Here is a 24873-nt window from a genome sequence, read left to right as displayed (position 1 = left end):
GCCACCTGGGGCTGCGAAAAAAGCCCTTTACTACCAAAGGTAAATAGCCCTAGTCTAGAGCAGTGGGAGGCCCTCCTGGCTGACTCCGACCCGAGCACTCAGCTTATGCTGGTGACGAGGGCCAAGGCAGCGGCGGAGGCCAACGGTATCCTGGACTAGGGAAGACCGACCACTGTAGCTCCACATCTATCTATCCCCATCCCCCTACTCCCTAACTCTTCCTTTTGAAAAAAAAAAATAAAATAAATGTTTTTACTACTACTACTTGGCGGAGCAAGGGCCCTTCTTAACAGGGCCTTAGTGCTGGTCTCAAATAAAGTTCTTTTTTCTCCTTCTTCCTCCGAAAAATGCTTTGCTAATTTCGATACACACCAAATATCAAACATTTACTTTCATCAGATTTTGGAAGTGAGGAGCCCGATATTAAAATAATTTCAACCGTCTACAAAAGGAAGCATCGCGGCGCTACTATGTCTTCGAAACGAAATTCAAGGGCACTTTGACTGTCTAAAATGCGTAGAGGCGAAAGCGTTTTCCGCACCACTTTGACTGCCTCTGTGGCACTGGTGACGTCAGCACTGGATGACTTCACACATAATTAATGGCTAATTACTAAGTAATGACAAATTACCACTTAATGGCTAATTGCTGATTAATTACTAAATATTAATTAACTGCTACTTAATGACGCTTAAGCTTAACCTTTAGGAGTGGAACGCGACAGCGTGTTGTAGCGCTGCCAGGGAGTCCACGGAACGCCACAACCCGTTCGGCGCGATGCCTTGCCCTTTGAACGCAACGCTATTTGAGGAATGGAAATGGGGCAGTAATTCTCTATCTCGGTGGACACCTGAACCGCACCGTACAGGAAGGGAGGAAGTGGGAGTGAAAGAAGAAAGGGAAAGAAGGGCCTTAATGAAGAAAATGAAAATTGTATTTGAGGAAAGGAAATTACGCAGTAACTGTCTCACATATCTCTGTGGGTACCCGTCAAAAGCGTGAATAAATTGTAAACAGGTTTTTGAGGAAAGGAAGTGGTGAACTATCTGTCTCACATATTTCGGTGGACACCTGAACCGCACCGTACAGGAAGGGAGGAAGTGGGAGTGAAAGAAGAAAGAGAAAGAAGGGCCTTAATGAAGAAAATGAAAATTGTATTTGAGGAAAGGAAATTACACAGTAACTGTCTCACATATCTCTGTGGGTACTCGTCAAAAGCGTGAATAAATTGTAAATTGGTTTTTGAGGAAAGGAAAGGGCGAACTATCTGTCTCTCATATTTCGGTGAACACTTGAACCGCGCCGTAAGGGAAGAGAGGAAGGTAGGAGTGAAATAAGAAAGAGAGAAAGAGGTGCTGTAGTGGAGGTCTCCGGAATAATTTCGATCACCCGTGCACTGACTTCGCACAGCACACGGGCGCCTCTTGCGTTTCGCCTCCATACCATGGGGGTTGGTACACGGCTGCCGTTGCCCACCAAAACAACCCAGTTCAAGGCCTCACCTTCCGTGCCCCCAATATTACATTCGCGGAGGAAGTTGCTATCGCATTTGCAGCTGCGGATCCAGCGTCCCGAGTCATTATCGCCGACTCTAGGGAAGCTTGCCGCAATTTTGAACAGGGCCAAATTCCAGATCGTGCTTTCCAAATTTTACACAGATGTGAGTACCGGAATTTCCCAACCCGGCGCACCATCATCTGGGCTCCAGCACATGCGGGGATGGAGGGAAATAAGGTAGCGGACACTACCGCCCGCGCGCTTAACCACCGGGCATCGCCTCTCTCGCCGCCTGATCCGGCTACTGATTTTAATCCGGCTATTGCTTTTCGGGAGATCTCTCTCCTGTATCAACACGCTCACGGCCGATACCCACCCCCCTGTAAAGGCCTCAAGAAGGCAGAGGAGCGTTGGCTACTTCGCCTCTACACCAACACGGTACTGTGCCCGGCAGTGCTCAAACATTTCAATTCGGCCTTTTCGGGCGAGTGTCCACACTGTGGGGAAGTGTTTGCGGACACGTATCACATGGTGTGGGCATGCCCTGCCAATCCTGTTTTCCCACCCCACCCCCACCCCACCCGAGAGGGCTGGGAGGCTGCCCTGCTCGGCTGCTCAACTCTCCAGGACCAACGAGCCCTGGTGACAAGAGCCCGGGCAGCCGCGGAGGCCACAGGGGTCCCGGACTAGGGATCCCTCCTAGTGATTGTGAGGACCGGGCCCTTAAGGTACGGTCCAAGCAATACCTCTCTTGTATATAGTATAAATAAATGTTTTACACCACCACCACCACCATCGAAACGCAGGCGCCGCGGTCGGGTTCGAACCCGGGTACTCCGAATTCGAACCCGACCGCGGCGGCCGCGTGCCCCATATCTGCGAGAACAATCTATAAGTGCGTGCGGCACCCCTGGAAACGAGAGGCAGACATGGCACATAAACCTATGTTTCAGCCTGTATACGTCGTTCAAGCACGACGACGCCGCCAAGCTCATACCTCGATGTCGAAGGCGCGGATGTAGTCGAATGCCTCGAAGCGAGATGGAGGCGAGCTTGCAAGGATGGTGAAGGCGATGGTGTCCATAATGGGACCGTAGCGGACCACCTTGTACCGTTCGTGATTGACGGTCATGAACGCCATGGCAGCATCAGCCTCCTGCGTAAGCGGCGACTCCAGCGTGAAGCGTTAGTGGATAAGGCAGTGCACGATTCGGGCTCGTCGCATAACACTAAACTATCGCCGCCCTCAGTGCAAATTTACCGTTAGACAAACTAATTGGGACCAGCTACGAAAATTTTGCCAGGAACATGTACAGTCAACACAGGTACCCTTCGACCTACACACTTGGACTACCCAATTACGGGAGGACATTCGCCAACATACCCAAACGCTAGACACTACCCCAGACACCCCCGTAATTGACAGTAAGCTCGCGCACCTCCTTCAAACTCAAGAACGCATAACACACAGGTGGGAAACTCAAAAACACAATAGGAAACTAAAAATCAAACTGGCACAGCTTCAGACACAAATAGAACACCACAGTGCCACTCTTTGCAAAGCTAACTGGAATCAGATTTGTGACAGCCTCCGCGGCAATCTCTCCACAACCCGTGCCTGGCACCTCTTACGCCACATGCTAGACCCCACGCAATCTAAAACCCAGACACGCCTTTCTACGCCTGAGGAGGCAGAGGAAACCGCCATCGCCCTAGCCCTTGTACATTCCAATGCAAACTAGATCTTTAGCGACTCCAAAACGGCTATGTTCAACTTCGCGAGAAGCAGGATTCACGCCCCTGCTTGGGAGTTGTTGAACAACCCCCCCCCAAAAAAAAAAAAAAACTTACCACGCAGGGTAGAGCTCCAGTGGGTGCCGGCTCACTCTGGGAATCCAGGAAACGAGGCTGTCGATAAACTGGCCCGAGGTTTGATTTGCCGGGCTCAGGACGGCCTCGGTACAGGCTTCTCGAGAGAACGGGCGCACACCTTTGCAGAGCTCACGCAAATGCCCCGCTTGGACCGTCGGACTTACCCTCCTCCACACCCCTGCCTTACCCACTCCCAACAGATCCTCTGGAGACGCCTCTAGACCCGCTCTCTCTCATCTCCTCAGCTGCTATCTCGCTACTGTGGCACCTCCCCTGCATGCTCCCTGTGCGGCAACCCTCACGCCACACTCTCCCACCTCCTTTTCGGCTGCCCTCCTGATCCTCCCCTGCAGGGACAGCCCTCGTTATCAAGTTGGGAGAACTGGGAGGTCGTGCTCTCGTCTCTGGACCCGCCATCGCAGCTTGCTGCGGTGCTTCGGGGTGCCGACGTCATGGACAAACACCACATGAACGTTCCGACGAGTGGGACCGTGCGGTGGTCCAGGGACCCAAGGGGGGTCTAAACACACTTGCCATAATAAAGTTTTTCTCTCTCTCTCTCTCGGGCTCGGATGGTCAGTGATTGAAACGAAATTCCTCTCGAACTTAGAAATTCAGTGCCGGAAAAGTGTTGCCGTTGGTAAGAATCCGCAAAGCAGAAATTATAGTAGAACGTCTTGAAATGAAGAATTTGGCTTACTGTATAACTCACTTTCTTAAAAAAAAAAGCGCTAAACGAGATTAAAATTGAGCTTTTGGAACGCGCCGCATTTTGTCTAGGAAACCTGCGATTAAAACACATTAGTATACGAGGATGCGTAACTGAAGTAACAGTCGTAATAAAATACATACTTCTCTTCACCGTTTAACACCGCGAAAGCACTTCGTGCAGGATTTTCAGGGACGACTACTACGCGCTCTATAACTGGCGGCTTTTCAAGCACATTTGTTCTCTTCACTGTGGTGGGCAATGGTGGTCCTCTGGAAAGGAGGGACAGAGGAGAGAGAGAGAGCTAGTGGAGAGAGAGGCAGCGAGAGGAGAGGCAGAGGAGAGGGAGGTCTTTTTCATAAAGTATTTTATCCCAGCTCATAAGTACGTTCACCTTGGGTCAAACCGCCACCGTACATTTCATCTCGACTTAACCACCGCCAAAAAGGAAACATTCCACATTGCAACACATTAAGCTATTCATATTCACTCCTTCCCCACACCAGCAAACATCGGAATAACTTACCTGCATCATTTACTTTAATACTTTAAATACTTTAAATAAACCAAACCAAACCTATTGGCCTGAACCTCTGCTCATTGGCTCATTGGCGGGCATTACTTTCTGCAGTCAGACCTAAAGGAGGTGTCAGCCGGTACACGACCTGGGATTCAGAGAGGCAGACCCGTGACGCGTCAAAAAAATTGGCAGTGGTTTAGCTCTGGTTACACCTGGAGGATTGCGAAAGCAACGAGGAGAGAGAGAGGCGATGCAGAGCGCGCGGCAGTGGCGGCGGCCCCGGCACGCTAGCTGTGCGCCGCTACTGCACATGCGCAACTGGCGAGCGCGGCGGCGACACCTCTGAGTCATCCGCGCAGCGACGGTGGCGGCGCGTCAGCTGTGCGCCGTGTGACGTCACTGCTCCTCGCGCATGCGCAGTATGACCTTTCCTCGGCTCCGCGAGATGGCTCGGCGACGGGCATAGTGTTAGGGTGCCTCGATGCGCGCGCGCCCTCTACGTAGTGTTGCTTTCGCGTCAGAAATATTTTCCAGGTTGAGCGATGGTTGAAATATGCGTGGTTCCTGATCGAGGAAGACTGGCTGATAAGCCTGTTTCATGTGGAGCTTGCAACGTTAAGAGGGCGGTGAAGAGTGTCCCCACCTTTCATTCACCCTCTGGAGAGTGAATGAAAGGTATTACTTGTAACTCACCAGCGTCTTAACCATAAGACTGTTTGCAGTTTGCAAAAACTGCAACGTGCAGTTTTTAGTTCGAATTCATTTGCATGTTGTTGGCTCTTGTCACAGCTGCCAGAAGCTCTTTAAGAGGCTCTTGCGAGACTTATTTTACATCCTTGCAATCGCTGAAACCGTGATGGACACCCGTACGATGAGGTCTCCCGGACCATTAATTCCTGCACGTTGTGTTTCGCGCTAATGGGAAGGACAGTCGTTTTGCAATGCAGCTCGATCTTACCCCTGTGACTAGGAGACGGATCATCCCTGTCCACGACCCATTGGGCTGGCGCACGCCATAGTTGATTGCTTCTGTTAGAGTGTAGCTGCGAGAAAGATAAACAGTACAGTGCATACAGTACAGTACTGAGACATGTAAAGCACAAATAGAACGTTTTCTCGATCCGAACAATCGGTTCGTCTGCGTGAGGCAGCATCGTTCTTGCGGCTTCAAGACTTGGTAGTCACAGTGAAGATATTCTTGTTTAATGCGACGCTCTATTAGAAGTGCACGTGACTGTCACAAAATTAGTCCGTGTACAGTGTGCTTGCGGAGGTTGAGGGCGCACATTCGTTCTCGGTGGCTGTACAATTTTTACACTGAAAGCTGCCCTAGAGGTCCGCTCACACCAGTGGCGCCACCTGTCGGCAATAAATTTTATAGAGGTATTTTGTCCGTCAAATAAGAATGCACCACTTGGGTTCAAGTGATCAAGAACGGTCTGAACACGTGGGCCTCAGGGTAAGTGAGCTCTCCCTCAAAATCGTCAGGAAATTTCAGTACACAGCCATCACTGTCCCTTCCGATCGCATAGAAGGGGAAAAACTGGAGGAGAAACGTGGAGGCTAACAAAGAGGGTTCAGCTTAAAGGTGCACTGAAGAGGAATCTGAACTCGTCTTTTTGCCGCTGGAACTCTTTCTACAGGCCCGCAACATTCTTAGAAACCTCGATTTATTGCGCTGTGCGGCAGATTTAACTAATTTAATCGGATTAGCGTCTGGCTCCCGCCTTTTTTTTAAATTCCTCTCATACGGCGGGAGGAGTCGACCAATGCATGGAGTGTCTTTCAGGCAGTCGCGCGGCGACTTTGCTTTCGCTTTTATTTTGTTTCTTTTAGGTTTCCGTGGATAAATAGGTCTAGACAAACTACAAAGCTGCGAATTAGGCCCACGGAAATAAAAATACACGTGGACTCTGCTTTCGCCGATCACTACGCATCACTCCGTCGATGGTAGAGCGGCAAGCCGCCACGGGACTGGGTGAAAGGTTGGCCGACTCCTCCCACCGTTTGCGGGGAATTCAAAAAAAGAAAGACGGGAGCCCGGCCGACGTTAATCCAATTTAAATTAGGGAAATCGGCCGCACAGTGCAGTAATTTGAAGTTTCCAAGAACGCTCGGAACGTGTAGACCGAGTTCTAGCAGTAAAAATACGAGTTCATATTCCTCTTCAGTGCACCTTAAAGTTAAAGACAGCGCAGCGAGCTATGGAAATAAAAATGATAGGTGTAACGTTAAGAGATCGGAAGCGGACGGAGTGGGTGAGAGAACAAACGCGGCTTAATGACATCCTAGTCGAAATCAAGAGGAAGAAATGGGCTTGGGCAGGGCATGTAATGCGAAGGCAAGATAACCGCTGGTCCTTAAGGGTAACGGAGTGGATTCCAAGAGAAGGCAAGAGTAGCAAGGGGGCAGCAGAAAGGTAGGTGGGTGGATGAGATTAAGAAATTTGCGAGAATACGGTGGCCGCAACTGGCGGAGGACAGGGTTAATTGGAGAGACATGGGAAAGGCCTTTGCCCTGCAGTGGGCGTAGTCAGGCTGATGATGATGAAAAACCCACCGATGTCCGGTGCCACGAAATTCGCTGATTGGTCGATAGACGTCACGTGACCTTGCAGCGTCATCACAACCTGTCCACCGCGACAAGTGGCAGTTTAATAATTGGTCGCAAGAGGTCGCGTTGTGACGTTACCGCTACCTGCCTGCCACCTGATTGGGGCTACCTAGTTTCTAGGCAGCAACCTAGATACAGAATCAAAATAAAAAATCAGAAAACAATAGCATGTATGCAATTGTCGGCACCATCTCAGCATAGTAGATGCCTGCTAATGCTGCTAGCGGTCAGAATATGGCGGTTGATAGGCCGACGATAGCAAGGAAACTGATGTGAGCACACACAGAAGTTGCAACAGAAGCTGCGACAGATATGTAATCTAATGCTATCGCAACCAACTCTAGAGGCAAATTAAGCGTTCCCTCATTTGTTCAGCCTGACCTTCAACACAACTTCACCTTAACAGAGAGCTCATATTCATCAGAATGTTTTTAATAACCCTGTTTCACCGAAGAATCAATCAGTATGTGACTTGTTCCACTTCCCACTTCACAGGTGCTGTTGTGCGTCGTTCAATGATGAAAAAAACGAAATATTTAGGCGGACTGTTCGCTCATCGGCGCCGGCAAACTGCTGAAGTGCGGGTGCTTAAATTATCGGCTTAAGCAACGCAATTCTCAGATGGTGACACTGATTGCTTTGGCCTTTTAGCGCCGTCCATTCATTCGATACGACGCGCGGCACGAAGGCTAACCTACATTAATGCCATGTCTTAAATTTATAGCGCATAATTCAAAAATTTTCCTCCAGTAAAGCGCTTCCCTTTACTATATCCATCCATGCCCAGTTACAAGTCACGTAATTAAGTCAATCAGAGGCACAGAATCGGACACATCCGGTTAATGACATGCCATATGCGACGCACTACGGGCATCAACCGAGCAACCTGCCGGTGATTTACACTCTGTGCCAGCGGCTGCTTGCAGCACTGGGAAAGCTGCATGACGCCTCATCCAAAGGATATCGGTTAGTTTCGGTCCTCTCGAATTCAGATTAACCTGAAACTAAAACAAGACCACATGTGAGCATCAAATGAGTCATAGTATTCTCCGGGCCATGTCATGAGGCTCTTTTTCTCAGTAAGAGGGTAAGTGAAACGATCGTGTTCACGCTGAGTAACTCAAGTAGCTTCATGAGCTCAAAGTATACGCCCTAACACACGGCCTGGCTTCAGTCTGGCCACCAGTGGCATGTTGTGCCCACATGCATTAGAAATGCTCGGAAACACGTCATAGGCATCCACATGCTGAAAGGATACTAACGTGAAGTTCATGTTGGTGGCGACAGCTTCCAACGCATTTCCTCCGGGGCCTTCCAGATACAGTTCGCCGTCCCGCCGCGCAGCCATCTGATAGGGGGGCCACTGAAAAAAATTGACAGTGGCTTAGCTCGGCTTTGCTAGAATATACGTAGCGAAAGCTAAGGCATCGGACGTGCCCGTCTCGCGGCGGCATTTTCACGGCGTTTAGCCAGTCGTTCGGCGCGCTGTTCCTCTGTTTCCTGGGCGATTCATTTCGTCTTCATCTCGTTCCGATGTCGATTCCAGGCCTCCTCCTGCTTAGCAGACTTGTCGCCGTCTATACTGCCGCCTCAGCTGTGGTTGCGGCTCACGCGAACTCTCCTTTTCAATCCTCTGACATGTTATCAGGCATGTGACACAGCTGGCGAAGCGAGCGGAGGCGAGCGCAACGACGAGGCAAGCGGTGTGACGTCATACCAAACGGCGGCGGCGGCTCCGCGGCGAGGCGCGCGATGTGACATCATGCCAGATGGCGTGGCGAGCGCGCGGCGTCCGCCAGCTGCGGCGGTTGCTAGTGAACGGCTCAAGGTCGGTCTCTGTGCCTCCTCGGAGCACCGCCACAGCGAAATCGCAAGTGCGTGGCCAATGCAGCTTTCGCTACGAGAAGCCGCGCTCTCCATGTGCGTCAGCTGCGTCAGCTGTTGGGATGTTGTCTTAGACCGCTCTGCTGAAAAATGACCGAGCTACTCCTGAACTTGTAGCTGAGTCGGTGCCCTTGTCCAGAGAAGCGGCAACACAATGCGGGTAATGCCGGCGTGCTGGGATTTTGTTGAAAATGCATTAGTGTTCCACTCCAACATAAAGGATCCCTCGCGATTGCCTTGGATGAGAGCATATTTTTAACGTGATAGCTTTAAAGAGCTCGTGTCGGAGGAAATACGGCATCGTCGTCCTTCGTAAGCACTCTCCCTCCTGCCTGTCTTCTCCGGCAATCCGCCTGCCAGTCCTCCGAATGGCTGGCTGCCCGTCTCCATTAAAATGACCTGGAAAGCTCCAAAAAGAGAGCTTTTCAAGCGAACAGAGTGTTCGAGTGGTTCGACCTTCTGTGCGTCCTCGATGGGCTGGGACACATTTTTCTTGTTTCTTTTTTTTTAGACCCAATGTAATTTATCTGCGTCCTCGATTGGTAAGTCGCGACTTCAGTTCGACAAAGCGACTACCGGCTTTTGGGAAACCTGTACTACGTCTGCATCTTTATTTCGAATTGCTGTTTTTCGTCTATCATGTCTAGCGAACAGCCAAAATGCTAACAAGTACATGTTCATCTCTTGCAACTGAATAATGTGTCAGTACTGCGCAAAGAGGAATCCCTCAGTACATATACTGCTGATGATGATGATGGTTGTTATGCTGATAATGATGATGGTAACGTTGTTGCTGAGGTTTTTGTGGTTGTTGTTGTTGTTGGCGTGCAATGTCTTGCGTGTAAGAAACTCAGCTGTAATATATGCCGCACTGTTGAGAAGAATGACTAAATAGCCATACGCCATAAAGCCATAAGGAACGAGGCGGTAAGACAGCACAGGAATCCCGATAAACCACTCAAGTCATTGCCTACCTTTGCACGCGCTGTATTCATGGCACTTACGTGATGGAAAACGACCCGCAGAGCAAAGTCGTTGCCAGTCATACTGGAAGAAAAGAAAAAAGCAGTAAGTGCTGTTAATACCTCCATCGCGCAAGCGTTGTTATATTAAACTCAAATAATTATCCTACTGCTTCTTTCGTGTGTCAGCTCACAAGAGCTAATCTAGCTCTTGTGAGCTAGATTAGCTCCTTCGCGTCATTTTCTTTTCTAAATTTGATGGGTTTTGGCAAGTAATCTTATTTACGTTTACAGGTGTTCTCTTAACACCTCGTCGGTCAAGATTTGCATCTGATGACCTATACGTGACCTGATTTCTGGGCAGTTGTCCCCCTCCCTCATGCCCCATAAACAACAAAAACGATGGAAATTCACGAGGATGCTGTTGCGGACCAGTTGGTTAAACATGGTTCGGGCTTAAGAGGGAACAGCGCAAACACAGGACAGAGGAACTTACAACAGCGCCTGTGTTGTATACGTTCATCTGTCCTGTGTTTGCGCTGTTGCCTTTTAAGCGATGGAAATGCCTGCAGGCCGAGCAACAGCACCGTGCACTTCCAATTTACGAGGAAGCTTGGAGGTGAGCAATAAAGCTTGAAATTAGGTGAAGAATAGAGCAGCGTGCTATGCAAAGGAAATTAATAGGAGCAACGTTAAGAGACAGAAAGCAGGCTCGTGTAAACACAAATCAGGGACCGGGACTGTACCTGCCCGGATCATGCAATGCAGAAAACAAAGTGAGAGGTCTCTTAGGGTAAGGGACACGTATCCAGGAGAGATTCGGAAGGGAATTGGCGGGTAGGGTGGCTGCGGCTTGCGCAGGACGGGTTTAACTGGGGATCAGTGCAGGGGCAAGGGTGGATGATGAAGGTCACCCGTGGCACTTTGCTCTTTCGCCGTTAGGAACAACTGCAAATGCTCCGTGTTCTCACCCTCGCCAAGGAGTTCGAAGAAGCTCGCGACAGACCAGAGTGCAGGTTCTGCCGAAACGGTCAGGCTTCCTGACGGAGCAAATCGGTTTATTGCGCAGCGAGTGCTGTTGGCATGGAAACGTGGCGCGTCCACATATCGTACGTGCTTCCGCATCGGTTGTAGCTCCCGTCCGAGCATTTGTACCACTGAACTCATTGCCTTCCAACGACGTTTTGGATGGCAAATGCACCGGGCCATCGGTCTGGTATGCATGAGTACAGAGACGATACGGTTCTGATATTGTAACAAGGCCAAAAGCTCCGCAAGGTCAGATGATGCCGTCTGCCCTTTGTGTGCCCTTGCGATTGAGGGGTAACAAAAAGCTAAATAATGCTATCGAAAATAAGTGCACTGGAATGCAAGCTCACGTATATCCCTGTTGTACATAATCCGCGCTGAACACGCTTGGTGGCCGTCAGCCACAGATTTAAGAAGGGTATACGCCCCCCCCCCCCCCCCCCTCAATTTTTCTAGACGATATTTTGCATAAGAAAAACATTCTGAAGTCCATTTTTGCGAGAAAAAATGCAAGAAATACATGGCATTGAGGGGACCCCCCCCCCCCCCCCTCCCCAACCTACAGCCTCCGCTTCCGACATTAATTGTGGTTATGTTGCCATCAATTAATGATAGCAATTCCGAGAAGGGCATTCCAGTGAAGGTATTCAACTAAGCACTCTCTGCCTACATGGTTAAGACTCGGTGGCATTTTTGGTTCGGCCGTGCAGGCCCTTCTTGAGAAACTCAGGTAGAGCAAGTTGCTGTAAAACACTTTATGACGTGAATACTGACCTGGTTCAATAAAGCAGACTTGAAATAATGCTGTAATAACTCATTATCACCCACCCAAGCGCAGCCATATGGCTACAAAGGAAAGCTATACAGATTTCACAGAAACTTCGTAGGTGAAGAAAATTCGTCATGGACCAGGACGACCACCAACCAGGAAGAGTTTTTCACAGCAAAGTCCACTGCATGTCTGGTGCAAGTTTCTACCTGTTCTTTCTTATATTTACCCCTCATTGAAGGTATAACTTGGGCTTAGGCTTAGAGCGCGGGAACATGCATCACAATAAAGCGCAGCGTTGGCAACGTAGCGCTACGGGACGACACAGAGCTGAGCAGCCGAGGCTGCGTACGTGTCGTGTGTAGTGACGTCCTGCAGCGCTGGATTAAGGGGAGAGGGGGGAGGGCGCTGCAGCCCAGGTCCTCACCTGCGATAGCAGGAGAAGGGGGCCCATTTATTCTAACCTGCTTAGTATATGGAACCACGGGCAATGGAACTTCGAGCGATACGTGCGAAGTGAGAAAACCAAAACGAGGAGACGGGCCCCCACCTGACGTAACTTCGTTTAGCCGAATCAGTTGGGGAGAGCTTGTCGAGCTGCTAAGACAGGAATCCCCCAACACCCCGGCGGGGACCTTTTCCTTACGAAGCGATGTGCGTTTCCTGTGAATCCCCCGTCCAGTGGCGTCTGAAGGTGTAGTGTGTTTGAGAATCATGGCGTCGGCATAACAGGCGGGACTCCCGCCTCGCCGCCAAGCATTCCGCTGGAGCTGCTTTCATATTCCGCTAAAAATCCATAATTTTAAAACCACAAATATATCCGCTAATATGCAGTGCGGTGCTCGATGTGAAAAATGCTCGCATTGCGCCCTTTGCATGGCTTACAAATGTAAGGAAATGCAACGCTTTAGTATCACAGCAGAGTAATTAAAGCGAAACCACAATGCGCAGCAGCGTTTGAAGCGGCGTCTACTTGTGGATGGACGGATGGAAACAACTTTATTACACAAAAAAAAAAAAAAAATCTTCCAGGGTGGTGCCCTACTGGTCCAGGAGTCCACGGGCTTGTGCTTCACGTAAAGCCCGATCCACCAGCCATTTCTGACCACACCAGCAGTACTGACCCGCTCGTCATTCCCGTCTCCTGCGCATCATCCAGATCCACGGTGATGTCAACCACCGCCCAAGATATAAGAAGCTGCCAGCCCGACGGTTTCTTCAGTCGGCGCGGGGCCATCACCGACACCATGTCTCACGCTCCGCGCTGTTGCGCATTGCAGGTGTGTAATGTTTTTCCTATGTACGGCAGAAGGAGCGATGACCGTTTTTTATTATTGTTCCCGAGCCCACGAGTGCTCTGTGACATTGCTGTTGACTGTTTCTCAATGGTTTTTTTACTATTGTGCTCTGGTGATATCGAATTGAACCCTGGACCCCCGACTCGCTCCCAATAACTACAGTCATTGCCTGATGAGCCATCCGAGCAGATGAAAGTCATATTTCATATCCTAAAAGATCTTCAGGCTCGATCCGTGCAAGCAGCAAGAGGCCAAACCGATATGGTCGCCGACATAAAAGCTGTCAAAGCCAGTCAAAAAAACATTGAAATGAAAATTGGCGCTATCGAAAAGAGACTGGACGACCCTGAAGATAAAACGAACTCGCTCGACCAAACTGTTGACGAATTGGCTACTGTAACCTCAGTGCAATCATTATCTATCGATTCCGCCTCTTTGCAGTCACGGCTGACCGAACTTGAAGATCAATCAAGACGGTGCAATCTCATTTTTTATGGAATAGATGATTGTCGGCAATCCTGGGCAGAGTCAGAAAAAAAAAAGGTAAACGCAGTTTTGGCTGACGTGTTTGATACTCTTCTGGACTCAGCTTTCGAACGCGCTCATACTCTGTCAATACTCGCCAGAAAAACAGCGCGCAATCATTGTTAAATTTTCAAATTTCAAATTCAAAGAAATGGTCCTTTCCGCCCCCAAAGACCTAAAGGAGATCGGCGTCACAGTAAAAGAAGATTATCCACCTTTCACACGTCATGCTCGGAAGAAATTAACCGAGTATGCCAAAAGAGAATCCGGCGGCGGTCCATTTCAGCTGCGACACAACAAACTACTAATGAATAAGAATTAGAGCATGCGCAGCAGCTGCCTTCAGGCAATAACCATCCCACTGTCTCAGCTAAAAAGCACGCGCAGCAACTTCGCCACACGGCAGTTCGTAGGGACGCGCTAGGGGATGTGGGCGTTCTTCTTCAGAGATATCCGTTCTTTTTACTAACATCCGCAGTATTATAAGCAAACGTGACTGTCTTAATTCCGCGTGCAGCGTTGATATTTTAGTACTAACAGAGACCTGGTTGCGTTCCGAAATTCGAGACCACGAACTCTGTCTGGTCGCAAACAATTTTGCTATCTATCGCTACGATCGCATTGGGCGACAAGGAGGAGGCGTTCTGCTCGCTATCACAAAACGTTTCACTTCGCAGTGCATTTACGTTAACACCCCATTAGAAATTGTTTGGGCATGTGTCACTTTGAATCACAAGAAAGTTATTATTGGGGTCTGTTACCGGCCCCTCACCTATATAAAAAACTTCGTTAACGAATTACATAATGTAATTAATATCGTTTCTTATTGTTATCTAAACTGCCCTTTACTTCTGCTCGGAGATTTTAACATGCCAAACATAACCTGGTCTAACACTGCCCCTACAATACATCCACCTTCCACGCTAGCTAAAGAATTTTTAGATGTGTGCTCGGTTTTTTCTCTCGAACAGCTGGTCACTGAACCGACAAGAACGACGAACTCTGTTTCTAATACAGTTGACCTTGTTCTCACTTCACATCCCGACCTAGCTTCCAACATCACTCACGTTCCAGGAATGAGCGACCACTCCTTACTTTTTTTTTTTGGTTATACCTCGCACAACCTAAACATGTCAAAATACCAGTAACTATCCGTAATTACAATAAAGCAGACTTTGACGCGATTAATAACGAATTATGTTCATTTCTTGACATTTTTCTTCGGGGCTTTGACCGACGTACAGTAAAAGCTAACTGGGCGATGTTCGTAGAAAAAGTTGCGTACCTGACAGACAAGTACATTCCTATGCGCACAATAACTAACAAACAAGACGCTCCTTGGTATAATGTTCACATAAGACGACTATCAAACAAAAAGAAGCGATTGTACAGGTCAGCCAAGCTTTCTTCAAGCGAAGCTCGTTGGAGTGCCTATAAATTAGTTTCCAGCGATTACCTATCAGCGCTAAAGATCGCTAAGAAAAACTATTTATGCCACACGCTGACGTCAATGTTAACAAATGATACTAAGAAATTCTGGCGCGTTATTAACCTAAAAGATGATGACCCTATAACCCTCGTTGACAACTCTGGAAATTTTATACCTCATAATCAGATCGCGTCCGTTCTTAATGAAACATTTGCCCAAAACTTTTCTGTAACCCGCAATGTCTCACTACCCACTGCACCTTGTTACGACTACCATGATATGTTCCCGCTTACAGTTGAACCATGTGGCGTCGAAAATGGGATTAAATCATTGCGTCTCTCCTCTGCTCCCGGTCGTGACCTAATTACCGTGAAATGTTTGCACAGCACTGTTGCTTATTCATCCATTATACAAGCAAAAATTTTTCACCAATCACTTGAGACAGGATGCCCCTTGACTGGAAAGTCGGTAAGGTGATTCCACTCAATAAATCAGGCGACAAGCATTGTCCACTCAATTACCGACCTATATCTCTAACCAGTATCCCGTGCAAAATATTAGAACATATCCTATATTGATGTATTGCAAACTTTCTCGAATCTAACTCAAATTTCCCAAGCTCATGGCATGGCTTTTAAAAAACGTATTCTTGCGAAACTCAACTCGCTTCTTTCACACACAAGCTAAACCTTATTCTTGATAATCGTTCAGTGGCAGATTGTATTTTTCTTGACTATTCTAAGGCTTTCGACAAAGTGTGTCATAAACTGTTACTTTACAAATTGCAGCAAATGGTCATGGACCTCAAACTACTTATTTGGTTTGAATATTTTCTCGCTAACCGTTCGCATTACGTGTCAGCCAATAATCAGAACTCTCAGTCAAATCCCGTTCACTCCGGCGTCCCGCAATGCTCCGTCTTTGGTCCTCTTCTTTTTCTAATTTACATTAACGATCTGCCTCCTTCCGTTTCCTCACATGCCCATTTATTTGCTGACGATTGTGTAATCTTCCGGGAAATAACATGCAGCGATGACATAACCACCCTTCAATCAGACCTAAATGCTGTTTCATCTTGGCGTAAAACATGGCTAATGGAACTTAACATCAATAAGTGTAAAACTCTTCGCGTATCCAGGACTGACAGAAGTACCTCCATTTATTCTCTGAATCATATTCCTTTAGAATCAGTACACTCGTACAAGTACCTTGGTGTACACGTCACTTCCACTCTCACTTAGACTCTACACATCACATACATAGTTAACAACGCCAATCGTATGCTGGGTTACATCCGCCGCAACTTCGCCAGAGCTCCTTCATCCCTCAAACTGCTACTGCACAAGACATTAATACGTCCAAAACTAGAATATGCCGCATCCATCTGGGACCCTCATCATGAAAACCTTATTCATTCACTAGAAATGGTCCAACATAACGCAGCCCGCTTCATTCTCTCCAACTCTAACAGGACCGCTAGCATAAATTCAATGAAACCAAGCCTTAATCTGCCATCCTTAGTCGCAAAATGTTTCGTATCTGCCTATTAAATAAGATTTTTCATCATCCACACCTGCGCAGTGAATTAATCTCTCCTCCGCATCACCTATCATCAAGATTAGATCATGCCTACAAAGCCGGTGTCCCATTTTGCAGAACTAACGCTTTCTTTCAGTCGTTTTTACCTCGAACAGCAGCAGAGTGGAATCACGTTCCCGCACAAGCAGCAACAATCCTTAGATGGCACGTGCCAGTTCTGTGGGGAGGTGGCTGACACACGTGCCAGTTCTGTGGGGAGGTGGCTGACACATTCCACATGGTTTGGGCGTGTCAATCAAACCCATCTATCCCCCCCAACCCCACCAGAGAGGACTGGGAGGCGGCCCTGCTCGGCTGTCAGGACCTAAAGACACAAAAGGCCTTGGTTCACCGGACGCGGGCGGCGTTGCTTGCCAATGGGGCCCCGGAATAGGGGCTCCACCTGGTATTGTTAGGGGAAAGGGACAATAGGGCCTACCCCAATCACCTCTCTGTAAAAATTTAATGCACGATAAATGTTTTTCACCACCACCATCAAAGATTACCAGCTTTCCAAGAACGCCTTAGCTAACATTGTATGATTAGACATATCTGCAAATTTTTGATAATAGCCCCATTTCGTTTACTGTATTGTTATGTTTTTTTTTCCCTGTAACCACTCCCCTCTCTAATGTCAATGGTCCTGAGGATATATGAAATAAATAAATAAACACTTCAATGGGTATGGTAATACAGAACAGCACGCAAAACTCGGAGGCCATTCAGCGCCTCCGCACCACAGCCAATCAGAACAACGGCCTTATCCGCCGCATCGGCACCCGCCGCAGAGGTATGAAGGAGGATGACCTCTGTTGGCTCACGCAAGTTTTCCTCATTAGCAGGGTAGTCTACTCCTACCCCTACTATCACTTCCGCCGGAATGGCGAGGAAGCTGTGAACAGCATTGTACGTTCAGCGTACAAAGCGGCACTGCGGCTACCCCAGTACGCCAGCACACAGCATCTCCTCCAACTCGGCATCTACAACACGCTCACAGAACTCATATAGGCACACAAGACCGCCAAAACCCACCGCCTCTCCCGCACTAAACACGGGCGGCTCATACCTGACCGTCTCAACGTCAACCCCATAAGCGACATCCACCCCACGACGCCCATTCCGATAGGGGTCCATAGCCGCCTAGTTATAAAACCAATCCCCAAGAACATACCTGGCCGCCATGATTCGTGCCGTCAGCTGAAAGCCCAAGCACTAGATGCCACATACCTTGCCGACGAACACGCAATATACGTGGACGCTGCACGGCAAAGTGCAAACACGTACGTGTCTTGTGCAACCACGCCACAATCCACTCTCGTCACCGCCGCCACAGTGGAGCCCACAGCGGCAGAAGAAACTGCCATCGCGCTGGCCATCGCTGACCCATGTACGCGCACAGTCATAAACGACTCCAAAAGAGCGATCCAAAATTACTCGGCAGGTTTTATCTGCCACCCCGCTGCACGCATCCTTTGCGGCTGCACTCCCGACCATAAGATCTACCTGATCTGGGTACCCGCCCGCGCGGGAAACTGAAAACGAAGAGGTCGACCGACTAGCCCGAGGACTAACCAACCGGGCGGCCGGCCCCACGGACCCAGACGCTCTTGCCGAGGCTCCCCAGACCTTTGCCGAAATCAACCTCCACAGAGAGATGAGACGCCAGTTCCCACCTCGCCACCTCGACATAAATCGAGCGCAAGCCACCTTGCTCCGCAGGTTGCAGCCACACTCCATCCTTAGCCATTCTAGACACAGACGGGGAATACGACCCCGTCTGCCAAAATTGTTATCAGGGAGAAATAGCCACCCAGGCGCACATCCTCTGGGGTTGCGCGGGAAATCCGCTCCCTCGAAACTTACTGCCAGCTCCCTCCGAGGAAGGATGGAACCAACTTCTCAGAAGGCCAGACAAGAGCATCCAATTGGCACTCATTTCGTGGGCCCAGGAAGTCGCCGCCACCTTGGGGCCACACCAAGCCCACCTGCCCTAAATCCCGCCAATCTATGGCAAAATTCAGGGGGCACTTTGACTGTCTAAAGTGCGTAGAGGCGAAAGCGTTTTCCGCACCACTTTGCCTGTGTGACACTGGTGACGTCACCACTGAATGACGTCACACATAATTGATGACGAAGTAATGACAAATTACTAAATAATGACTAATTATTGATTAATCACTCATCACTAATTGACGGCTAATTAATGGCGCTTAAGCTTCGCCTTTAGGAGTGGAACGCGACAGCGTATTGTAGCGCTGCCAGGGAGTCCACGGAACGCCACCATTCGTTCGGCGCGATGCCTGGCTATTGAACGCAACGCTTTTTGAGGAAAGGAAATGGCGCTGTAATTCTCAGCCATCTCGGTGGACCCCTTAACCGCACCGTACGGGAAGGGAGTGTTGTGTATCGTGGTGCTGCCGCTCCAATTGTGTATCACACTACTGCCGCTCCAAGTGCCGCTTCCCGTATGGTACCTTCTGTCTGGCCTGAGCATCGTATTTCGCTCAACACCTCATCCCCGCGTCTCCGCGGCCCTTCGGTCCTGGCACGTACCATATGCATGTACGAAGCTACACGCGGACACTGAACTCTCTGCACTCTCTCTCTCTATCCCGACTGTCTGCCCCGCTTGTACGCTTTCTCTGAATAAACAGTTTTGCCTCAGACTCCGACTGGAGAACACATCACTGGCGACGAGGACGGGATCGCCGTGATCCCCAGCGCGCAATTGCAGTCAATACTGACCGCCTCAGGCAAAGCTCCTGGATCCGCTCCAGCCCTGCACGTCCGTCGACATGGCAGCGCTTCTGCCTTCGGCCACGATCGGAGAATTCTCGCCCGCCGAGCCTTCCTCCTGGCCAGTCTACTTAGAACGCCTCGAGTTCTACTTTCAAGCCCACGACATCCAGTCCGATGAGAAGAAACGGGCTTTCCTCTGCAGCGTATGCGGCGTCGACGCGTATACTCTGCTGCGCTCGCTCTGCGCACCCAAGGCACCCTCGGAGGTTCCCTTCTCAGAAATCGTTTCCTTGCTCGACACCCACTTCATCGGGAAACCGTCCGTCACCATGGAACGATTCCGCTTCAACAAGCGAGACCAGCAACCTGGTGAATCGGTGCCGGAATATCTCGCCGCTCTTCGACTGTTAGCTCGCCACTGCGAGTTCGGGGATTGGCTGGATCGACTTCTTTGCGACCGCCTAGTCTGTGGCCTGCGTGAAGAGCCTATCCAAAGACGTCTCCTGGCTGAACCGGACCTCAAGCTGTCGAAGGCCATCCTACTGGCACGTGCTGCGGAAGAAGCAGCAGCCAAGACAGAAGAGGTTCGCCGCTCAAGGGTCCCCCCAGAAGCGCATCAATTGCAACGGAACCCCAAGCGCTCGGACGTCAAGCCCGCCAACCATCCTCCGAGTCATCAATGTTGGCGTTGCACCGGCGAGCATGACGCTCGTACTTGCTCCTATCATTCCGCCATCTGTCGCTACTGCGGCAACAAAGGTCACCTGGAGAAGGCCTGCAGGAAGAAGGCAGCAAAAGAAAAAACTTCCAAGCCTGGTCAACACCGAAAGGAGTTTTCTCGCAAAAACAAGTACTCTCGTGGACGCAACCATCAGATTTTGCAATCAGCTGATCCAGCTCAAGACGTAAACTCTACGGCATCAGTCAGCTTTCATCGGGAAATTCAAGACCGCAAGTCTACGAGTGGTGCCAACACCATCACTTCTCCAGCGGTCTGCGCGGACGTCCTGATAAACAGTAGGCCTCTAACCATGGAGGTTGACTCCGGGGCCGCCTGCACCGTCATCAGCGAGAGGACCATGGAGAAACTTCGGCTCTCAAGGCAAGACCTAAGGCCATCCTCTCTACAGCTGCGCTCCTACACAAGGGAAAGCTTGGAGATTCTGGGATCATTGGAAGTTGCCGTCTCATACAGAACGAAGAGCACTCGACTTCAACTTCTCGTTGTCCGAGGAAATGGCACCAGCCTGTTGGGGAGAGACTGGTTTTCTGCGTTGGGAATATTGCTCTGCGGAATAAACCACGCATCTCAAATCGAAGTTCCGCTAACCTTGCTGAACGCAGTCTCTGAATACCCAGAAGTCTTCGCTGATGGACTAGGGAAGAGCAAGGGACCATCCGTTCGTATCGAGCTCAAGGCTGAAATCGCTCCCATCTTCAGGAAAGCACGTCAAGTTCCGGTGGCTCTACTGCCCAAGGTAGACGAAGCCATCGACGTTCTTGTACAGGAAGGCGTCTACCAGCCCGTGCGATCCTCCCGATGGGCGACACCGGTAGTCTGCGTCGTTAAGAAGAACGGCAAGATCAGGCTGTGTGGTGATTACAAAAGCACCGTTAACCAAGCAATCAAGATGGAAACATATCCTCTTCCAACCATCGATCAGCTTTTTTCAAACCTTGCGGGGTGCACTGTATTCTCACAACTAGACCTCAATCAAGCCTACCAGCAGCTTGCCGTGGACAGTGAAACAGCCGATCTGCTAACAGTCAATACGCACCGGGGACTGTTCAAAGTTACTCGCCTGCCGTTCGGAGTGTCGTCCGCCGTATCCATATTTCAGCGTTACATGGAAGAGCTCCTCTCGGGACTACCTGGGGTCCACGTGTACCTGGACGATATTATAGTGGGAGGTCAAGATGCCTACGAGCACAACAAACACCTGCGAGATGTGCTGAAACGCATAAGTGACGACAACATTCGTCTGAGCCGAGAGAAATGCACCTTCGGCATGCCGGAAGTAACCTTCCTTGGATACCGCATTGACGCTGCCGGTATTCATCCAACCGAAGAAAAGGTCGAAGCTCTTAAAGAAGCTCCCAGTCCAAAGAACAAGCAGCAACTTCAGTCTTTTCTCGGACTGCTAAACTTCTACAACAGATTCTTGCACGGTGCAGCTCACGCCCTCGAGCCTCTATACCGTCTGCTTGCAAAGGATCAGACGTGGAGATGGCGCAAAGAAGAAGCCGACGCTTTCAAGCACGCCAAGGAACTTATACAGACATCCGATGTCTTAGTCCACTACGATGTGCACAAGCCGCTCACGCTTGCCTGCGACGCGTCTGCCTACGGCATAGGATTTGTCCTTAGTCACGAAGGCTCTACCGGACAAGAATCTCCAATTGCATTCGGTTCCCGTACTTTGAGCTCGACCGAAAGGAACTACTCTCAGACAGACCGAGAAGCTCTGGCTGTCGTTTCCGGTGTCAAGAAGTTCCACCAATATCTGTATGGCAGACACTTCAAGGTCTACACTGACCACAAGCCGTTGCTGGGCCTGCTGCATCACAGTCGTCCAATACCTACCGTACTTTCACCGAGGATGCTTCGATGGAATTTACTCCTCGCACAGTACGACTATGAGCTGATCTACCGACCGGGACGTCAAATGGGCAATGCTGATTCACTCAGCCGCCTGCCGCTGCCCTCCACAAATGCCGAAAGTCCTGTTATGACAGATGTCCTGCTGCTAGAAAACCCCCCAGAAGCCTTTGCAGATGCATCCAAGATTTCTCAGCTGACAAGGAAGGACCGTGTGTTGTCGCGAGTACTCAAGTGGATTCGTACCGGATGGCCAGCAAAGGTAGAGGACCAGTTCCAACCTTACTTCGTGCGCCGCGACGAACTCTCCGCTTATCGTGATTGCATTCTGTGGGGCTCCCGAGTCGTGATTCCACCGCAACTACGCATGGAAGTGCTTGAGCTACTTCACTCATCACACCCGGGAATCGTTCGCATGAAGGGACTCGCGCGAGGTTACGTCTGGTGGCCGAAACTCGACAGCGATGTGGAGAACACCGTCCGTGCGTGTGAGACCTGCCAAGAATCCAGGAATGCTCCACCCCGCGCTGCAGTCCATCCCTGGGAGCAGACTACGAGACCGTGGTCTAGGCTGCACGTGGACTTCGCTGGACCAGTCCAAGGCAAGATATTTCTTATCGTCGTGGACTCGTTCTCAAAATGGCTAGAGGTCGTTGTGGTGAGGACAACTTCAGCTGCAGTTGTTGTCCGAGAACTCAGACGGCTGTTCGCCACACACGGACTTCCCGACGTCGTCGTATCTGACAACGGTTCTGCATTCGCATCAGCTGAATTCCGGCAGTTCCTCGCCAGGAACAACGTTCGTCAAGCTTTAGTCGCACCCTACCATCCGTCTTCTAACGGACAGGCCGAACGCTTCGTTCAGGAAACGAAGAAAGCTCTTAAACGACTGAAAGGGGGCGACATCGAACTTCAGCTCAGTCGTTTCCTGTTCCAGCAGCACTTGCTGCCCTGCACGACTACAGGAAGAAGCCCGGCGGAGCTACTGTTCTCGCGTCAGCTAAAGTCCGCCCTAGACTACTTGCACCCTGATTCTCAGGAAGGCAACTTGCGACGCGACCAGTTGTCGCGGAAGCTCCGCGCTGCACCAACCCGCAAGTTTGAGCCTGGTGACTCAGTCTTTGCTAGGAATTTTTCGCCACATGGGTCTCGGTGGCTTCCCGCGATCATCCGCTCCTGCAAAGGACCAGTGTCCTATGAAGTCGAACTACTGGACGGTACGTCCTGGCGTAGGCACGTCGACCACCTTAGAAAGAGGGACTATAACCTACCCGATCTTCCTCACCGTGCACCTGAACTCGAAATGCCTGAGTCGCATTCAGAGTCAGAAGACCAGGACGAACAACCCGCTAGCACTTCGACCGAGCCAGACGCCGACTCACCTGAACCCGGGCACAGCCGCTCCAACTCAGAGAACGCGGATACCTCCGACAGAATTCCTCCGGCGACCGGCACCGTTCCTCGACGCTCCGCCCGAGAGAGGAAGTTTCCTTCTCACCTCCGAGACTACTACGTCTAAGGGGGGAGGAGTGTTGTGTATCGTGGTGCTGCCGCTCCAATTGTGTATCACACTACTGCCGCTCCAAGTGCCGCTTCCCGTATGGTACCTTCTGTCTGGCCTGAGCATCGTATTTCGCTCAACACCTCATCCCCGCGTCTCCGCGGCCCTTCGGTCCTGGCACGTACCATATGCATGTACGAAGCTACACGCGGACACTGAACTCTCTGCACTCTCTCTCTCTATCCCGACTGTCTGCCCCGCTTGTACGCTTTCTCTGAATAAACAGTTTTGCCTCAGACTCCGACTGGAGAACACATCAGGGAGGAAGTAGCAGTGAGAGAAAAAAAGAGGGGCCGTAATGAGGAAACTGAAAATTGTATTTGAGGAAAGGAAATTACGCAGTAACTGTCTCACATATCTCGGTGGACACCCGTCAAAACGCGGACACATCTGTCGACACGGCTGCCGACACGGACGCAGACACGGCTGCCGACACGGATTGCTGACAGCATGAGGCATTAAAGGCTTTCGACTTAATAAAGTTGTTTCTCTTTCTCTCACGAGGCATTAAAGGCTTTCGCCTTAAAATTCTTCACTGGATGTTTGCGGCCATTGATATGGGCGCCACGCTGCTGGCTCCAATTTTGTGGTGACGCCAAGTCTAGCATCAAGCAGACGACCAGGCCTGCATTCGATCACTCGTTCTGGTTTGGTTTATTGGGATTTAACTTCCCAAAGCGACTCAGGCTATGAGGGACGCCGTAGTGGAGGGTTCCGGAAATCTCGACCACCTGGGGTTCTTTAACTTGCACTGTCATCGCACAGTACACGGGCCTCTAGAATTTCACCCCCACCGTAACCACTGATCTGGAAGCAGCCAGTGACAAGCTGCGCTTGAACTGCAGGAACTGGCGCTGCACGCTCTTGCGGCACCGCCACGGGCGGCACTTTGCAAAACTGGCGCAGCGAGCAAGGCGGATATCTACCTTGCAGCGAGTGCATAGCTTCACTTTCGGTATAGTGTACTAGAAGATATTCTACTACACTACACTTTCGGTCATGCTTTCGGTAACGTTCAGGCGTCCGATGCGCCATCTAGCCCCCTAATACAAATAAAAAAACAAACGTAATGAAAAATATAAAACCGAAACCAAAACTAAATGTTACAGCGCAAAAGATTACAAAAATTTGTCTGGCAATTTTGATAAAAACTTGCATGTAATTATAACAGTGTTTTTTTTTACGTCGAGGTTACATCAGTGTACTTATTTGCGGATTTTGTACATTGCAGTCAGAATGCAAACTATCCAAACTGAGCCGCTGTATTGAGCCACTACTGGCCACTGCCG

The 24873-nt window shown here is 50.1% G+C and overlaps 1 protein-coding gene across 1 annotated transcript in view; it reads right to left on the bottom strand.

Moving 5' to 3' along the window:
* LOC149371795 (putative glutamate receptor) overlaps nucleotides 1-18691 on the bottom strand; it is a 31501-nt gene extending 12810 nt beyond the window's left edge. The window contains exons 1-5 of the mRNA XM_089585278.1: nucleotides 18549-18691; nucleotides 10100-10142; nucleotides 8474-8574; nucleotides 5557-5641; nucleotides 2495-2653 (exon numbers count right to left, since the gene is read on the bottom strand). Of these exons, the coding sequence (XP_089441404.1) occupies nucleotides 2495-2653; nucleotides 5557-5641; nucleotides 8474-8574; nucleotides 10100-10141 (387 nt within the window). The 5' untranslated portion in view covers nucleotide 10142; nucleotides 18549-18691. The remainder of the gene's footprint in view (nucleotides 1-2494; nucleotides 2654-5556; nucleotides 5642-8473; nucleotides 8575-10099; nucleotides 10143-18548) is intronic.
* Between the last annotated feature and the right edge of the window lie 6182 nt (nucleotides 18692-24873).

The sequence above is a fragment of the Amblyomma mixtum genome, chromosome 1, assembly GCF_055824585.1.
Source record: "Amblyomma mixtum isolate Tamu chromosome 1, ASM5582458v1, whole genome shotgun sequence".
NCBI lineage: Eukaryota > Metazoa > Arthropoda > Arachnida > Ixodida > Ixodidae > Amblyomma > Amblyomma mixtum.
This window is presented reverse-complemented; position numbering and strand designations above follow the sequence as displayed.